Source organism: Sphaerodactylus townsendi, linkage group LG10, assembly GCF_021028975.2.
Source record: "Sphaerodactylus townsendi isolate TG3544 linkage group LG10, MPM_Stown_v2.3, whole genome shotgun sequence".
Classification (NCBI taxonomy): domain Eukaryota; kingdom Metazoa; phylum Chordata; class Lepidosauria; order Squamata; family Sphaerodactylidae; genus Sphaerodactylus; species Sphaerodactylus townsendi.
The window spans coordinates 41174871-41194540 of NC_059434.1; the positions used below are offsets into that span (position 1 = coordinate 41174871).

Here is a 19670-nt window from a genome sequence, read left to right on the forward strand (position 1 = left end):
AGAGATTAGCAGCTACATGAGTACACCAGTGTCTGGCTGCCGTTGTGGAGGTGGTGCATAGGATTGCACTGCCCAAGGTAACAGATCGTCAGACCTATGTACACATGGGTAAAGTAGATATTATGGAGGGACAATCACCAGCATGCCTGATGACTTCTCCATTAAAGTTTCCAGGGCTAGCATATACTGTGGTGAAGTATGTCTGAACTGGATTCATAACTTCATACCTGAGTAGAGGATAATCACCAGTCAAGTAATATCAACCTTAAAAATAGAAGCTACTTTCTGTGAACAGAATGGAAAATGTACTTAGCACAGTTCTGCTTTTGCAAGTAATAGTGCAAGGACTGCAGCAACATACAGCACTTCAATGTTTCAACAAAATTACAATATGCATACAGAACAATGGATGATTGGCATTTTATTTTAGCTGCTTTTGAAACTGTAGCAAAAGGAATACATTGCACACACAAAGAACATAACAGAGTTACAATTACTTTCACTTTGCGCAAGTAGATAGCAACAGATACTTTTAGCACTTCAACTTGCTCAAGGGCTGTTGGCTCATGGAAATCTTCAGTGGTATCCAACCTACTGTGTTTTTAAATATTATGCTGATATACACATTTTCCCCTTAGAAATGCATGCTACAGTCATGACAGTTCTTAGAGGCCCATGCAGCATTTGCATCAATGACACTTGTTTGAAAATATAATACTGGAAAATCAGATGTTATGATTTAAGTTTGGAGCAAGCCATCCTTTTCTCAGCCAGTTTCACTCAATTCCACTGCTTGCTAGAATCTTAATTCCACACAGTATTTTTACATACAGGTTCCATGATCCGCAGCATAGCCTGTTTGGGTAATTCCCACCTTCCTTTTTCACCAGCAGAAAATTTGGCTGGATCCAATTTGTAGCATTCTACAATGTGGGCACATGCTACAAATGTATTATTTGTTGTCTGGCACCCTTTGAACCTTCTCCCTATGGTCTCCTTCACTGGTGAAATTTAAAAGTGTGTGGGAAGAGAGTTGCCTTTGATACTGTGTGATTTTGTAAAGTGCAAAGTACATGTATCATTCTGTGTTGTTAATATTGTAATAAATAAATATGGAACTGGTTGTTGTTTACATGTAGGCTTTTCAGTACAGTTTGCCTACAGCTTAAACCTTATTAAGATGCAAATTCTTTGTATTAAACTGAAAAGAATGCCCTGGTTACAAAGAAGCCAACATTTTATTTAAAAGGATTCATTTTAAACAATACTTATTAGCAAAACATTTAATAATTCATCTATTGCCTAATGGCAATGTATCAATTTAATACTTGCTAGCAAGGTTTGCTATCTGAAACTCTTGAAATACTGCTGAAGCAACTTTGGCCAGAACATATAGAGGTATGCTATGATCTTGCATTCCTGCACATAGTGAGACTACAGAGATATATTTTTATGAGACAAAGAAATCATGAAACTAAATTGCAACATTAACCTAAAACTTGACTTGGGTGACTGACTTGTAAACCTTCCTGGTGGAAAAGATTAGAGGAATCAATATTAACAAGTCAGACTTTGACATCAGGCACGCCTGAACAAGAAAACAAATGCAGGAAATTGGTTAGGCCTGGAGTTAACCATTCTACATTAAATGGTCAATTATTATTATGAAGTGCAGTGCATTCACACGAACAGCCAGATGAGATATTTCACAGTTCTGGTAGAAATGTGGACATTTTTTAAATATATACCTTAGTGTTATTTCACGATATCTGCAGACATGGAATAAGAGCCATCAAGTCAGCTTTTATGCCATTGTTAAGGAACCCATATAATATGGGATTTAAACAACAGGACATTATACCGAGCAAATGACAAATACAGTACACCAATTTAAAATGCCTATTTGAGATGAGGTTGCCATTAAAATCTGTTACAACATGGAAAATGTGAAGGGGCATCCAACTGACTGCAAATACTAAGATCAGCACTGTCAATCGGCAGAAAACCTTCCGAGACCTCTTCATAACCTGAGTGGTAGGCCGAGCTGCTATAATCCCATCCTGTGCTTCTGAAGTCTCCTCTGGCTTTACTTCAAAGCAGATGGGTGCTCCTGGTATGAATTTGGTAGATGAAGAAAGCTGACTCCTTTCTGTTCCTGATGTTTCTGGGAAATCACGACAAATATTATCTTGACGGGGCCTTAAAATCACTGGCATCACACTAGCAGTTTTCTTACTGTACCTCCTACGCTGTTTTTTGACAAAAGTATAACTCCATCTCTCCGAGACAGAGAGCTGCAGTGGGTGCCCACAGTTCTTGGGTGCACTGAGGGTTAAGTTGATCATCTCATTCTCTTCCAGTTTGTTTTCTTTTCTTGACAATCTGGAACTTACAGACCTACAGACTCTGGTGTGGCTTACGGTTAAACAAACCAAAGGCAAAATGTACTGCATGAGTAATAAGGAGATAGTAAAAGCAATTCTGTACAAAGCAGATGGCCATGACTCGATACACAAGTGCTTGCTTAGCAGGGTTTTCAGATTAAGGGTTTCGTGAAGATTGACAATCTTGTGGAAAACAAGCAGAGGGGAGCAAATGACTAGACCAAGAAACCAGATGGTCCAAATAAGATAACAGCCATGTTTTGGCGTCAGATTGCTTGAAAGAGGGTGTCGTATCATTAAGCATCTGACCACAGCAATTGAAATTAACATCCAAGTGGAAACTAGGACAGACACACACTGCAGGAAGGGTATGACATGACACATGACCTTTCCAAACATCCACTGATCAAGCAGAATAGATGTCAAAGTGAAAGGAGAGCAAAAGACAACCACCAAAATGTCCGAAAAGGCTAAGTTTCCAATGAGGAAATTTATTACAGTTTTTTGCTTGCATTTCATTAATGCTACAAGAATCAGCAGGTTTCCCATAAAGCCAGCAAGACTTATCAGGGTGTAAACACCAATCAGAAAGTACTGTATGTCATCTACACTGTTCTTATAGTCTTCCCAGGTAGGGAAACTAGAGTCCACTGGAAAGGTAGAGCTGTTCTCTTTGGCAAGGGTCCTGTTGTTGTAGGCTTTGAGATCTATTTCCATAATGAAGTCCTGTACAGAGTCAGAAACAGAGTAATTATTAACTGCAGCAATAATGGCCATGCTGTAAATTAGCCTCTTAAAGTTCTTTTTGGATAGGTTGCTACTTGTAATTGTGGTTTGCTCATAGGGGAAAAAAGCAAATTGGCTCTTAAAGGGTATTTTGACCAAAACAATTCCATCAGATCTGTTTTCCCATGCTTTTAAGTCATCTTTGAGAAATGATTAGTTTTTTTTCTCCATCTCCTTTCCTGGGATTCTGTTCTAGTCATACTTGAATGAAAAAGGAACACTTTCTTGTTGACACAAGTCATTCCCAATAGATGCTTATGAAACCCTTTCAGTCACATGTCCAGTTTCTCAGACAGTACAATAGAGCAAACCACAAGCAAGTGTTAAAAGCTACATCAGATAACATTATTGATTACCACTTCAAGCTGATTATCACATAAGTGACTGGTACTAATCATTTTTCTTTTTTTTGCTGAGTTTTGCTGAGAAAAGTAGAGTCGTTTGAAAAATCACATTTGTTGTGGTCATAACCATGAAATTCAATGAAATTAGATCACTAGTTTCTCCCCATTAGTCTTTAATGCTACTATGATAAATTTGAAATGAAAAGGGGTTGGAAAATGGTTGTAGGATGAACAGAGAGGCCCCTTCCACACAGCAAATATATAACAATCATGATAAAGGAACCCATTTTCCTGGTTTCCATTCACATGCGTTCCATGCAGGCAGCAAGTAGAGGCCATGGAAACAATCCAGGTTGCTGTCGTGCCTTTGCATGAAGATGTTTCTCTTTTTTTATTATCCTGCAACACCTGTGTAGCTACTTAGGCAGGCTGAAATGAGCCTCTATAGTGATACCAATGTCCCACAAGATGACTGGCTGCACCTGCATAGATATGCAGCTGCAAGTCACAAAATTTTTAAACAGGAAATGTCCAGCCAATGGCAAGCAGCTTCTCCCTCAATGTGGAGGATGGTGTTGAAGAGAGGGAAATAAAGTATCTCCTGCCTTGCCATTCTCTCAGGAGTGGCTCCAAACCAGGATTTTTCAAAAAACCTGGGTTGGGGGAAATATAACTGGGCAGACTTATTTTGGGAGCAGGACCTGTGCGAAGTCCCCCTTCCAATGGGTTGTATAGCAACCTACACCCATGTATCCTGGCCTGTGTTGAATGGGCAAAAGACACAGCAAAACTATTAGTTGTGGGAGAACAAACTGAAAATGAAACGAGACCTGCAAGGATAGGTTTAGAATGGTTCTGAAAGGAAATACAACCTACAAGGAATAGTTTCACAGTCTCCTCAATGTCACATTTTCTCTGGATGGGTAGACTACAAACGTTACTGAGAAACCCTTTACAAGGTTAAGTTGGTACACCAGCCACAGCTGTTCCTGGAAAACGTCGACATGGCTACTGCCAGATAAACACAATAATATCCAAATTAAATTACTGTGATATCACTCGAAACTGGTTCTGAAGATGGAGGGGAGAGAATGACATAAGCTACTTTGGTCCCAACTGTGGAGAAAGGTGGGATATAAATGAAGTTAATAAATAATAAATATAGTCGATATGGGAGGCAAATAAAAGATGGGTTGGTGAATGGCTGAGAGAGTGAGGTAGGGAAAGGGGAGAGGCTGTGGAGATTGCTAGGAGGAGGGAAAGAGGAAATAGTGTGGGGAGAGGGATACAAAGGAAAGTGATAGGCCCAAAGTCACCTAGTGAATGGCAGATTGATGATTTGAACCTGTCCAGCTGTTTAGAACCAAGTACCATGGCCAGCTCCGTTGTGGGAGTTTGTTGTGATCTTCTTTAAGGCTAAACTACATGTGTGAACTGGTTGTGGTGGGTTTTACAGGCTTCGACAATACATGTGTGAAGTTCTGAAGATCATATATCTCCAATATAATGTGTAGTTTGGTCCTCACTTTTCTAATTAGGTGACCTGAGTGATTTTGTGTGCAATTATCATGCTGAGTTTGTCATTCATAGAGTGCCCAATGTTCTCCCAAAATGTGATTGGCCTTAAAATACCATTTTTGTTTTGTTTTTAAAGGACTCCACTAAGATTATCATTCTATATTTGATAATAATGTTCCATAGCACTCTTGAAACACAAATGTAGACATACATTAGCTTATGTCCTAATAGCTTAATTCTTAGCAGAAGGTTTTATTTTTGTGATGTGAGAGCAACTATTGGTTGCCTAAATTATAGAGTGTATTAGTTTTCTGCCCACTGTGAACAACCCAGATTACCTACATAGTTTATTGGACTTCTTTGTGTCTTAAAAATAAACTGTAAACACCTTCGGAAGACTGCATTCTTTGAAAACTACTGAGGCAAACCAGTAGTATTGACAGCTGCACAAACTTTAGGCAAACCTGTATTTGACCCATATACCTCACTCTTTTCTTGTCTGTACTTACAAAGACACAAAAAGGCAGGCACACTTCCACTGTGCCATTCAATCGACATCTAATACTTACCACAGTGCAGAAAACCTGGTCATTCTAGATCTCATGCTGAGCCAGTATTTATACTGTACAATGATTGGGAATGTAGCTTTTGCTTTCTTGCCAAGTGATTTAAGTAACAGCCATTACATACAGAAATATCTTTGCTGAAAAGACTAGGGGGCCTTTTTTGCCCCATGGTGGCAACTTGAACAGACGACCTATGCCAGCTCCTAGTAATTGGCATGCCACTGTGTGCCTTCTACCTCCATCTATTGGGTTTACCGCACTTTTTACGAAAGGTAACAGTTGCACGTGGCCAGTTTACCATAGGCTGGTTTGAAGTAGCTGGAAGCCAACAGTTCCTTCCCACAGCTAGCATGCTGAAAATAGGTGTGGTGGCAAACCTATGGCACTCCAGATGTTCATGGACTACAATTCCCATCAGTTCATGGACTACAATTCGCAATTGGCCATGCTGGCAGGGGCTGATGGGATTTGTAGTCCATGAACATCTGGAGTGCCATAGGTTCGCCACCAAGTTTAGTACTGTCATGACAAGGAGAAAACAGGACAACCAATGGTCTATTTACATAGCTCCCTTCAGGTTTATCTGAGCAGTGGAGGTTTATGACACCTGTAGCAGACTGTAAATTAAAACAACTATTTAGAAAAAAAGGTTTTTGGGGGCAAGTAGCAAGGATTTTCTGGACAGAAGTTAAGAAAAGTCTTGCTGAATCAGACTCAAAGAACCATCCATTCCAGCATCCTGCTTCCAACAAAGGCAATCCACAGGTCTCCAGGAAGCCTATGGACATGAAAGGAATAGGCTTCCCATTGTTTGGGCCCTGTTAAATGGCTTTGCCTCTCTCTTTGGATATTACAACTCCAACAGCGGCATGCGCCACTGCAGCCATTGTGACACCAGTTCCATATAATCAGGTGCACTGGACTTAGACGATGCAGAGCATAAAAGTTGCTAGGCGTCCTTTGCCATTTTTTCCTCCCTCATAAAGCAACTAATTTGAGGGGGGGAAATGGTTTCCCATCACGCTACTGGTTTTTGCCAGCAACTGCATATGAATGAATCATGGGTTTTTGTTACACATTCCTGTGAGTTCCTCTTTTGAAGTGCAACACTCGCCCAATTAGTTATTCCTTGTGATGAGTAACAGTGATTTAGTAGGCAGCCTTCATACCAATTGATATCTCTGATACTTTCTGCTGTCACTTTACACAGCCACAATTGGTCTTATGTGCCCATATGGACACTTTGTGTAGCCTGTACCTATATAAGAGGACTTTAGTTACACAGACCTACTTTGCCAGTTGGGGTCTGCTTTGCTCTTCTGGCCCAGAGAAGTGACTGCATCTTCCACTATGGCCAGAATATAACTTATAACTAGCCTGATGCCTCTTATACTTACCTGCTTCGTGAAAGGGAAGTCAGTCAGTGTTAACAAAGGCAACATAGCTCTGCTTTCTGGATCCCAGAACAAGCTAGAAACTGGATGAGCTAATGATTTTTCAGCAAGAGTTTCAATGCTAATGCTGCCAATCCTGTTCAGTGTGACCCCAATGATGAAAAACTGGAGAGGTATGCATTAAAAACACACACGCAGACTGCAATTCTCAAGAGTCACTTCCTCCATTAAGTCACTGGGCTCAGAAGAGTGTCATTCTGCTAAGAATCAGATTCATTCATTCTTGGCCAATTCTCCATTTAGTTCACTTCATAGGATTTTTTTCCCTCTATGGTAACACCCTTTCTGCCAGATAGTTTGTACGTTACATCTTGGATCCAGTCACCCACCATGAGGAAGTTACATTGTTTTCACCCCAGGTGTAAAATGGAAAAATGGACACAGAGGCACTCCTTTAATCAGGACTCAGGGCCACCCTCCCCCCACAGTTTTCCTGCAGTCTGAGCAAATCACTGTGCTTATCACAGACCATTAGGAGACCATTAGCACCCATGCTAAACTACTAGAACTATGTTAGAGTGTTTTGAAAGTTTCTTAGAATGACAGCTGATGGCAGAAACTGGGTGAACATGAGCTCTGTGAATTTTAAATTAAACAAGAAAAAGGGAAGCGTTCCATACAGCAGGGCTTTTTATCTCTACCAAATCGAAGCAACTAATTGCTCGAAAAATATTTCTCTTTCTCATCACAAGCTGAGCTGAAACTGAACTGACTCTTTTTCTCTCCCACTGGGGATTTCCTTGTTATCTTGCCATCTTATGTGAGTATTAATTGACTCACCTAATCTACATGTATTTAAGCATGTGGGATTTCATTTTTTTTGTTTAGCTATGAAAAAAGAACACGGTAGAGATCAGAGATTGCTGAAAAACAGCTGTGTGCCTGCTGGATCTGCAAGTCTCCTTTGAAGAGCATTCGTGCAGTGGAAGGGTCAGCACTGGCACAAACCCCCTCCACATCCTATGGAAGGACCTCATGATCTGCTGCAAGATCCCCTGAAGAGGCACAATGGTGAAATGCCTGCAAGGAGGATATTTGGAGCAGACTCTGCTTCCGAGATGGAGAATGACACCAGAGTTGGCTCTGAGAAGCCCTTGAAAGCCCACTCATTTATTCCAACACACAAAAAGAGCTCCTTCTCCCAGTATGTGGTCCTGACTGAGCACTTTGGTGTAATGCATCATTCATTCACACACACACACACACACACACACACACACACACACACACACACACACACACACACATGATATGTATATATGTACCTATACGACTCCACTTTCTGACTCCAAAACATTTGGTATTTGGGGAAATGCAATCCCATAGATGAGAAAAGTCTAATTTAACTGTACAGAATACATACATTGATCATACTTATAATAATCAGCCTTATTAGCCCCAACAAATCATGTTAAGCATTGACATTTTTCCTCCAGGACCAAAGGCAGATTTCCTAGAATTATCACTTGTGGCACCTTAAGACTACATGAATGAATTGTGGATGATGCTTTTAGTGTGATTCATTCTAAATTGCATTTTCCATAGCCAGCTTCGCTGAAATCATACCAATGAACAAAACTTTCAACTGGCTTTAAGTACAATTTACAAATCCAGAATTAACAACGAATCTGAATGTTCCGGATCTAAAAGCCAGGTCATGACTGCCAAGGTTTGATGCTTCAAGCATTCACCGCTTTGGGCACCTTTTTGACAATGCCTCTCTTCCATTTCAAGCACAATAATGTTCATACGTGGGAAGGGAAAAGAAGTCTTTCAGTGCATGATGCTGGCGCAGGAAAGCATTTCCCACGGAGTGGATCCGGCACAAGTGCATTAGGAGATAGGAAAACTGCTTCTCCGCAGACTGGCCACAGCGAGAGGGTATCAGTCTGAGGAAAGGGTAGGCGATCTAGCCGGCACACTTACCCAGAAAGAAGTGCCGTTGAAACTAGCGGGCCTTGCTTTCGGGTAAATTCAGCGGAGAGAGAAGCCCGCGGAAGCCGCTCGGCGGAGGCAGGTCCTGCAAAGGGCGCCAGACAACCACCAGCGCCGGGCAAGCGCGCCTCTGTTCGCGGATCGCAAACGGTTAAGCCGAAGGAGCTTGGGGTTTTTTAACCGCGAGTGGCTTATCACAAAAGCCAGTTTCGTTGCCTCTCCCCCATTCACCCTGCGGAGCTCAACTTCTTGATCCCCCACCCTCCCGAGCCTCCCCTGAGTTCCCACTCGTGATCCCGCAAGTGGAGCCCCCTTCCCCCGGCGCCGCGCCTTTTTGGGATGGCGGTCTCCCCCCCCCCACACACACACACACCCCGCGGTGCTGTACCTGCTGGCCCCGGCGGGCCCGCGGGCGAGAGAAGTGGGCTGATCTCCAGGGCGAGTCCGGGAGGCTCCGCCCGCCAGGCGAGGAACTGAGACTGACCCGGGGCGCCGGCGCGATTCGGAGCTCGCCTGCCCCGTCCCGGACCCGCAGCTACTCTTGGCTCACTGTCCCGCCGCTCCGCCGCTGCGCTTTTCTTCTTGGCCGTCCTCCTCCTGGTAAGGTGGGCAGGGCCCAGGGCCCCTGAAGGGATGCCACTGGGTTGCCAGGCTGCCTATTCCCTCACCCCAGAGCCGAGACACGTGGAGAATTCATTGGGGGTGGCGGGTGGGGGTTGGCCTTCTTCCACCCAGCCAACTGCACTCTCCGGCCATCGTTTCCGAAGGGGTGGGGTTGAAAACGGACATCTCCCAAGAGGAGGCGTGTGGCAATGAACAGTGAACACATCAAGGACCTCCCTGACTCCCTACGACTGATCTTCCACAAACAGTGAGGGTGGCCAGCTCTGGATTGGGACATTCCTGGAGATTTTGGAGGTGGGGGAGTGGGGCTTGGGAAAAGACCACAGTGGGGTATGACACCAGAGGTGGCACTCAGAGCCCTCTCTGTTGGCACGCACAGAGTCCCTCTCCACACACATCTAGGCTGGCCTGGGCCACTGGGCTCGATTATTAGCATTAAACTTAAGATCTAGTTTTGGGGAAGCAGTGTAAGTAACCCTTTTAAGCACTGTTAAACCCCACTGATTTTCATGCGAAGAACTAAAGCGGGAGTAAGCTTGGTTGCTGGCAATGGGGCTTGCTTCTGAGTAAACCCTCCTAGGATCGTGATTTATCCGTTGGAAGAGTTGCACGGTTGCTTCAAAGCAAAGCCACTAACTACCACCAAACTACCACCAAGCCACTAACTACCACCCCAGTAATTCACGCCTTGGAGCCAACCATTTTTTCTAAACAAAAACCTCAGTATTCAGGTTAAATTGCTGTGTTGGCACTTTGTGATAAATAAGTGGGTTTTGGGTTGCAGTTTGGGCACTCGGTCTCGAAAAGGTTCCCCATCACTGCCATACAGCCACCTCCCAAAAGGGACATTCCAGGGAGACCAGTTGTATTTCCCAGAGATCCCCAACTGGCAACCTGAAGATACTTTACATGGGAACATGCTCCTTCATAAGAACATAAGAACAAGCCAGCTGGATCAGACCAGAGTCCATCTAGTCCAGCTCTCTGCTACTCGCAGTGGCCCACCAGGTGCCTTTGGGAGCTCACATGCAGGATGTGAAAGCAATGGCCTTCTGCTGCTGCTCCTCCTGAGCACCTGGTCTGTTAAGGCATTTGCAATCTGAGATCAAGGAGGATCAAGATTGGTAGCCATAAATCGACTTCTCCTCCATAAATCTGTCCAAGCCCCTTTTAAAGCTATCCAGGTTAGTGGCCATCACCACCTCCTGTGGCAGCATATTCCAAACACCAATCACACGTTGCGTGAAGAAGTGTTTCCTTTTATTAGTTCTAATTCTTCCCCCCAGCATTTTCAATGTATGCCCCCTGGTTCTAGTATTGTGAGAAAGAGAGAGAAATTTCTCTCTGTCAACATTTTCTACCCCATGCATAATTTTGTAGACTTCAATCATATCCCCCCTCAGCCGCCTCCTCTCCAAACTAAAGAGTCCCAAACGCTGCAGCCTCTCCTCATAGGGACGGTGCTCCAGTCCCTCAATCATCCTTGTTGCCCTTCTCTGCACTTTTTCTATCTCCTCAATATCCTTTTTGAGATGCGGCGACCAGAACTGGACACAGTACTCCAAGTGCGGTCGCACCACTGCTTTATATAAGGGCATGACAATCTTTGCAGTTTTATTCTCAATTCCTTTTCTAATGATCCCCAGCATAGAGTTTGCCTTTTTTACAGCTGCCATGCATTGAGTTGACATTCCCATGGAACTATCAACTAAATCCCTTTCCTGGTCTGTGACTGAGAGCACTGACCCCTGTAGCGTGTATGTGAAGTTTGGATTTTTTGCCCCTATGTGCATCACTTTACATTTTGCTACATTGAACTGCATTTGCCATTTCTGAGCCCACTCACCTAATTTATCAAGGTCCGCTTGGAGCTCTTCGCAATCCTTTGTGGTTCTCACCACCCTACATAATTTGGTATCATCTGCAAACTTGGCCACCACGCTACCCACCCCTACTTCCAGGTCATTTATGAATAGGTTAAAGAGCACTGGTCCCAAAACGGATCCTTGGGGGACACCACTCCCTACATCTCTCCATTGTGAGAACTTCCCATTTACACCCACTCTTTGTTTCCTGTTTCTCAACCAGTTTTTTAATCCATAGGAGGACTTCCCCTCTTATTCCTTCATTGCTGAGTTTTCTCAACAGTCTCTGGTGAGGAACTTTGTCAAAGCCTTTTGGAAATCCAAGTAGACAATGTCCACCGGTTCACCCCTGTCCACATGCCTGTTTACACCCTCAAAGAACTCTAGTAAGTTTGTAAGACAGGATTTGCCTCTGCAAATCCACATGCTGACTCTTTCTCAGCAGGTCTTGCTTTTCTACATGTTTTATAATTTTATCTTTAATGATAGATTCTACTAATTTACCAGGAACAGATGTCAAACTGACTGGCCTGTAATTTCCCGGGTCCCCCCTAGATCCTTTCTTAAAGATTGGTGTGACATTGGCCATCTTCCAGTCTTCAGGGATAAGTTGCATATTAAAGTGAGAAGATCAGCAATTTCATGCTTGAGCTCTTTAAGAACTCTTGGGTGAATGCAATCTGGGCCAGGGGATTTGGTAGCATTTAGTTTATCAATGGCTGCCAGAACTTCTTCCTTGTCTACCACTATCTTCGCTAGTTCCTCGGATTCGCCTCCTAAGAAGCTTGGTTCAGGTGCAGGAATGTTCCTCACCTCCTCTTGGGTGAAGACAGATGCAAAGAATTCATTCAGCTTCTCTGCAATCTCCCTGCCATCTTTTAGCACACCCTTTGTTCCTTTGTCATCTACCGGGCCTCCCGCTTCCCTTGCTGGCTTCCTGCTTTTGATGTACTTGAAGAACTGTTTGTTGCTGGTCTTGATGTTCGCAGCCATGCGTTCCTCATAATCCTTTTTTGCCTCCCTTACAGCTAACTTGCTTCTCTTTTGCCACCATTTGTGTTCCCTCTCATATTCTTCATCAGTCAAACTGGACTTCCATTTTCTAAAAGACATTTTCTTTTTTCTGATAATTTCCTCAACCTCTCTTGTTAACCATGGTGGCTTTCTTTTGGACTGGGTGCTGCCTTTTCTAACCTGTGGAACACATTCCAGCTGAGCTTTTATTACTGTGTTTTTAAATAACCTCCAAGCATCCTGGACAGTTTTGACTCTCTTGATTCTCCCTTTCAGCTTCCTGTGCACTATCCCCCTCATCCTTGAAAAATTTCCCTTTCTGAAGGCGAATGTAACTACATTAGTAGTTGCCACTTGTTCGCATGCTGAGATACTGAATCTGACAGCATTGTGGTCGCTGTTCCCTATCGGCTCAACAACACTGACTTCCTGCACCAGGTCCTGGGTCCCACATAGAATTAGATCTAGGATCACCTCTCCCCTGGTTGGTTCCACAACCATCTGCTCTAAGCCACAGTCATTTAGCATATCCAGGAATGCTCTCTCCTTACTATGACCTGAACATGCATTTTTCCAGTTTATATGGATAGTTAAAATCACCCATTAAACATGAGGGTGTGTTGTTATGTATTAGAGTAGTGTACAGAAAAGAGAGCGGGTGCAGTCGGGTGTATCATGTCAGGATGGAACAAGGAATGTGATTGTCAATATCTTATTGCAGGATTTTTAAAAGTAAAATTATCTCCTTGCAAGTGAAAAAGGAGGAGGCAGAGTCTGACACCCACATTTTCCTGCTGTAGCCCTTGTCTGCTTACCAAGAGTTGGCTTTTACACAGAGAAACACTTTAAAGGTGAATTCCCTCAGCTGCAGTTGAAAACTATATGATTTGTTCAACCAGCTCCTGACTCTGCTATCTCATTTCCACATTATCTTGATGTATGTATGTGTAGGTTTCTCGGTCTTTCATCATTCCCAGACAAAGGTTTGGGAAGGGGGGCACTCACTGAATACTCACCTGATAATCTTCATTTTCATTTTTCAAGGTGCTCTCATCTCAAATATCTCTGGCATTCATTGTGTTGGCCTGGGGTGAACTCTGAAGAGAGTTTGGCTGTGGCTAGTGTATCGGCTGCTTCATGGACCAGCTGACGCCCTGCCAAGTCTCCTGGAGACTGTGGCAGGTGGGCCCTTGGAGTTCTCAAGACTTAGTCTAGGACCAAGTCAGCATCCATGCTGAGACTGCTGTCTCCACAGAGACTATGGACCTGATGTCTTCCATGGCAGCACTAGGACTCTCTCAATTTGTTTCAAGTACCACTCATTTAGCAGGCTACACACTGGATTTGATCTTTGCCAAGAGGGTAGAGGTGAGTCTGATCTCTACTAGTAGAATGCCATGGTCAGACCACTTTATCCTGAAGACCTGTTTGGATATCCCAGCTCCTCCCTGTATAGGCTTGCCTGTAAAAACTGATGGGTCTGATTGGCTTTCCAAACACTCTGCAGGATCTGATGCCTCCTGACCGCTTATTAGATGTGCTAACAGAAGATTGGCATAGCCATCTTTCTGAAGCCATCGATGTGATCACTCCCCGATGTTTTTTTCACTTGCATTCCAAATTAACCCTTTGGTATACTGTGGAGCTATGGAGGGGAAAACAGGAGCTTAGATTACTAGAATGAATTTGGTGGCATACTCATGACAAAGCAGCAAGAGCATCTTATAGGACATTTTTGAGATCCTATGAGATGGAGGTGAAGGCCCCTAAAAGGGTTTATTATGCATTGCACCCACTAGCTCTTCCCCAGCACAATTGTTTCTGGTCTTTAACTTCCTTTTGGGGAGATCTCAAAGTAAGGGTTATTCAGAAATTAGCTGTGAGGCCTTTGTGAGCTTTCTTGAGGATAAAACCTTGTGGCTCCACTAGAACTTACCCACCAATGTTGATACAGTGAGTGAACTGGAGGCCCCTTGGGCACCTTTGGGTCCCAAGTTGGATCAGTTGATTCTTCCAAGCCAGTGTTGACAGGATCCTCACAGCTGTGACGTCTACCACTTGTTGCTTGGATTCATGCCCATCATGTGTGATGAAAGCCAGTGGTGATGGGGTATAGGCATTTATTACATTAGCAAAAAAAGGAAGCCATAATAACAATACAAAATAAAGTAAAAATTCCACCAAAGTACAATTTTACAATAAAATAATTTTAAAATTTAGACATTTTACAGGAAGTACTACAATACACATTCATAATATAAAATAATATGCATTAAAATATCTGCATAGATAAGAGAGATCAATTAGTCCAGAAACAAATTAGAATTGATAAGTGACTCAGAGTGGATCAGACCTGGCTACTTATCCTAAATACAACTGGAATGGGTACAGTGTGCAGACTTTGAAAAGAAGAACAAGATCACTGTACCCTAGCTGCCAAGGATTAGAACAAAACACCCTAATCTACCATTTTTCATAAAGTGTGGAAGTGCTAAAGTACAAATAAGTACAAAAACTGTATATCCCATATGTCCTATATAAACAATATTTCAAACCATCAATGTCATTCTAAGTTCATATCATAATACTATAACAGAGAGAGATATTCACACACAATCAGCTAAAGGACCCCATGCAAATTGTCCTTAATGTTTTAGTATAATTTTTACTGTAGCACAAAGATATAAATAAGCCAAAAGTCACTGGTGGTATTCCAAAAACATGCATGCTCTGCAATTTCCTCTCAAGTAAACTTGTAAGGGTCCTTCCATTACAGCAGAGGCATAGCTGGGCCAAACTGTGCCCGGTGCGCATTCTAATTTTCCGCCCCCCATGGCCTTCCCCGCTTCCCTCCTTCCCACACTTACCTTAGTTCCTTTCCTTTTTCAGAACTTTTCAGAACAAAAACTTCCTTTTTCAGAATTTTTTCAGAAGTGATTGCAGTAAAAACGGCCTGATGGGAACTATACTTCCCAGGAGATCTTGTGAGCCCCAAGGTCTCCTGGGAACTGTAGTTCCTCAGGCCGTTTTTACTGCAAACAGGTCTTTTGCAGTCTGAAAAAGTTCTGAAATGGAAAGGAACTAAGGTAAGTGTGGGAAGGGGGTTGCGGGGCACCGCAGGGGGGGCACCATGAGGGGGCGGGAAAAGGGGGACGGGCCTGCGGGCAATTTTCCATGGTCCCCAGGCATGCACCCGGTGCATGGCGCACCCCCCTTTCCCCCTTGTAGCTCCGCGACTGCATTACAGCCTCCCACTTTCCTGGGACCTTCACTGTCCTCCTGTTGAAATTGATATGAATATGCTAGATATGCGAATACCACAGAAGGGTACCAATGGTGAGCATCATTTTCCGGGGAAAACTTCTTCAGCTCTGCCGCTAGATTAATTCCAGGATTAAATTGTAGAATGAAATTCTCACTATCTTGCTATGGCTGTGCTCAACCAGTCCAGAAATTCGAATTGATAAGTAATTCAGAGTGGGTCAGAGCTGGCTACTATTCACAACTTTCAATTTAGATGACTGACACGATCAATGGAGAGGAAAGGTGGCATGCTGTAGCTTGACCTGGTCCAATCTTGGAAGCTAAGCAGGGTCAGTACTTGGAAGGGAGGCCTCTAGGAAATGCTGTGCAGAGGAAGGCAATGGCAAAACACTTCTGCTTCTCACTTGCCTTGAAACCGCCTTCTGTGGTCCCCGCGAGTTAGTTGTGACTTGAAAACGTTTTACAGATTCAACATCATCAGTACTTGATCACTCTTAAAGACTGGTGAGAAATTTCAGTAGGTATAAAATGTGGTGACCAGGCTTTTAACTGAAGCCTACGAGAATGTTTTGTAGCCAATCATCATGGGATGTTTTCTGGTAGCCGTAAAGATGCAAGAAAAAAAAGTCCTTTTAGCAGAAGCAAATCCTGGGGACCGCCATGATTGTACAATGGGCTTTACTCAACTGGTCCCTATCTGTGTAAACCATCTAAGTTCTTCTGAAACAAAAAAATCGTGACATCACCACAGGTACCATCCAAGCAGCAGCATGAAAAAATCTTTTTCCAAAGGGCATCTCTCCAGAAAGTAGTTAGTAGTACAAAAATGTTTGCTTACACATGCCTATCAAATGGCCACTTGTGGGATTTCTGAATATTTCATCCTGAACTGAGTCTGAACTTCAGATTATATATTGCGTGACAGTTATACAATTTCTGCCAAGGCAGAAAATTCATGACTGCACATTTTACTCCCCAGCCAGAAGAGTACAAGTAGGAAGGTTTTTTGTTTTGTTTTTAAAAAAGAGGGAAGCTTTTTTCTTTTTTAAAAAATACTATTTTAGCCCATTTGAGAAACCACTGTGTACAAAGGATTTAACCAGAGCTGAATGTACATGAACTGCATTTTAGGGAACATACATTAAAGGCATAATATTTTTATTTGCTAGGTTTCTAACACCCCACCTGAAAGACTTGGAGCAAGTAACTTCGTTAATCTTCTAATTTAAAGAAGGACACACATTTAAATGTAGACCATAATATTGAAACCAACTAAAATTAGCTGGCTAAACTTTAGCGTTGTTAAATTTATTTTTAATTACACTTGTATACCATTCTTTGTCCAAGAGATTGGGTGACTTCTCCCCATTTTGAGAATAGCCATGTGCAGAGGGTTAGAGAGCAACTGACCCAAGGATGCGATCAGGTAAATGGCAGAACAGGGATCTGAATACATTTCCCTGGCCCAGAACTGAAAATCCAACTACAACATCTTCATGATGAGCTCAGAGAATTCTGTGCTCAGATCTTAATTCCCAAAAGTGACCCAATTTAGATCAGGACTGTGGTGTGCAGGGAAAAGGGACTTAAGCTTTCTCTCCCACACCACTTTCCTGTCCTGAAATGGCCACAGGGAGCTGCAGTGTATCCTGTTGCGGAAACCTACATGTACTGATGGCCTACCCAAATGTTCAAATACTAACTTCCCAGGTCAATTCTAGTGAGGAAAATGGCATGAAAGGAAAGGTTTAACCCCCCCCCCCCCCCCCCCCCCGTGCCATGGTTCTAGTCATAACACTGAGAGCCAAGTAGTGGTTAAGAACGGTTGAACTCAAATCTGGAGAACCAGGTTTGTTTCCACACTCCTCCATAGGAGCAACGGAGTCTTATCTGGTGAACCAGGTTTGTTTCCCTACTCCTACATTCCTGCTGGGTGATCATGGGCTAGTCACAGGTTGTTCAGAACTGTCTCAGTCACACCTATCTCACAAGGTGTCTGTTGTGGAAAGAGGAAGGAAAGGAGTTTGTAAGCCCCTTTGGGTCTCCTTACAGGAGATAAAGCTGGGGTTTAAATCAAAACTCTTCTTCTTCACACACTGGGAATGAAGCTCCTATCACTTGGTTTAGCAGGTCTAGTCAACAGGACACAGGGCAAACATGTGAGGGACACAAGGATGTTGTAATATGTGGTTGAGTCCTCAGACTGTATACAAAAAAATGGATTGGCAGTTTAATCCCACTCTCCCAACCAAACAAAAACATGTTAACTCTAGAGGTAACTATTAAGCTGTATCAGTTCTGCTGTATATTTAGTTGAACAGTTTACTGAATTTGTTGGAAAATATCTTGTATGGGAATAATAGGCTGGTAAAGCAAAACTTATTTTATAATATATTTAACAGTTTACTAGGATTCTTGGATGGCCTTGCAAAACCTGGAGACCTACTATGGAATCTGCTAACTGCAGTAAAACTTTTAATCACAGCCAAAAAAAGCATAATCAAATACCTCCAACTTTGACATCACAGATAATGAAAATCTGGAAAGTAGCAAAAGTGGCAAAGTTCACAGAATGTATTCATTTCAGGGAAGTGACAGCCACAGATAATGTCTCTCTTTCATCTAGTTGCTAGAACATGGTGAACTGAAAAGAACATTTATAGATCGTAATGGAAGAAATGGGGGGGAATGAACGTAGGTTGAAGCCATTAAATCAACATCCACATCTTTAATTGTGCCCGGAAGATAATAGGGGAGCACCAGTAACATGCACTCCTAATGAACTACTTTGTGCCGTGTTCCTAGTCATGTCCCTGGCAGTTGATCTGTGTCAGATTATTCTGACTAGGCAATGAATGAGGTGAAGATCATTTCAGTTTTACAGCTTCTGAGCAGAATGTCTCCAAGAAGAAGGCACAGTGTTGTAATTCCTACATCATTCTTAAGAGTTTGCTTTCTTGGATATTTATTGATTTATTTAGTAAATTTCAAATACATTCTAGGGTGGGTTATGCAATCTAAAAATGCATCCCAAATTACAATTAAAAATGTGGGATAAAATACAATAAAAAACTATTCAGTATTTTATAACAAAATCATTCAGAATAAGTTGGGTTATCAATTATTTCACACATAGCAGCCACATGTGGAGGTATGTTTTTAATGCACAATGGAGCACTGCGTCTCTCCATGCACAGATCTCCATGCTGCTCCATCTCCATGAAATGATAAAAACTACATCAGTCCACCAAAGACAATGGGAGGCTATCTGCCCTCCTGGATGCCCATTCAGTCCTTCCCCTCTGTCTGACCAAGAAACAAAGGTGGAAGTATTTGATAAAGTTGTGGGAGGAGAGTATAAGCATGTCACTTATGAGCCCAGGATGCTGAGTGTCCATGAGCATATACTGAAATAGCAAAAAGATGACTCTGGGCTTGCTGGGATACCTTTGTGTGCACAATGTATTAGATTGACACTAAGGCTCACAATCCTTTTTCAAATATGAAGTATTTTGATAAAGCCCTAAAAATAATAGGATAACTTATAGTTATTCTCAAACAAAATAAATCTTTATTGGCCATAAGTCCTTGAAAGAATGTCCCTGAAAGGGACCTTTATTGGCCATAAGTCCTTGAAAGGATGTCCCTGAATGTAAGATAACTTCTCATTAAAAAAAATTGTACACAAAGTTTATTTGTTGTTAGATGTAACCATAACTCGTAACTGAGCCCTCCAGGGCTAGGGCGGTCTATTAAATTGAATTAATAACAACAACAACTATAACCCACTCTTTTTTTTGGATGGCATACCTAGAAAATAGTATTGCATTTGAGTAAATATTCTAATAGAAGCATTCTTAAATTGCCAAGTATCTTTTGATACCGTGGCTCTGTTTATCAAAAGGCAACACAGAGA

The 19670-nt window shown here is 42.6% G+C and overlaps 1 protein-coding gene across 2 annotated transcripts; it reads right to left on the reverse strand.

Moving 5' to 3' along the window:
* Window positions 1–404: 404 nt before the first annotated feature.
* On the reverse strand, window positions 405–9684 carry NPY5R (neuropeptide Y receptor Y5). 2 transcript variants are annotated; one of them, XM_048508809.1, is made up of 2 exons: window positions 9376–9684; window positions 405–3110 (listed from the first exon to the last, which is right to left on the reverse strand). In XM_048508809.1, the coding sequence occupies exon 2, from the start codon at window positions 3099–3101 to the stop codon at window positions 1761–1763; it is 1341 nt and encodes a 446-aa protein (XP_048364766.1). In that variant the 5' UTR covers window positions 3102–3110; window positions 9376–9684; the 3' UTR covers window positions 405–1760. The 2 variants fall into 2 exon arrangements, with proteins under 2 accessions (XP_048364766.1, XP_048364768.1); XM_048508811.1 differs by lacking the exon at window positions 9376–9684 and adding an exon at window positions 8979–9162.
* Between the last annotated feature and the right edge of the window lie 9986 nt (window positions 9685–19670).

What these genes read in the sequence shown, in the direction of transcription:
- NPY5R (XM_048508809.1), bottom strand. Translation starts at nt 3,101, where the DNA reads ATGGAAATAGATCTCAAAGCCTACAACAACAGGACCCTTGCCAAAGAG.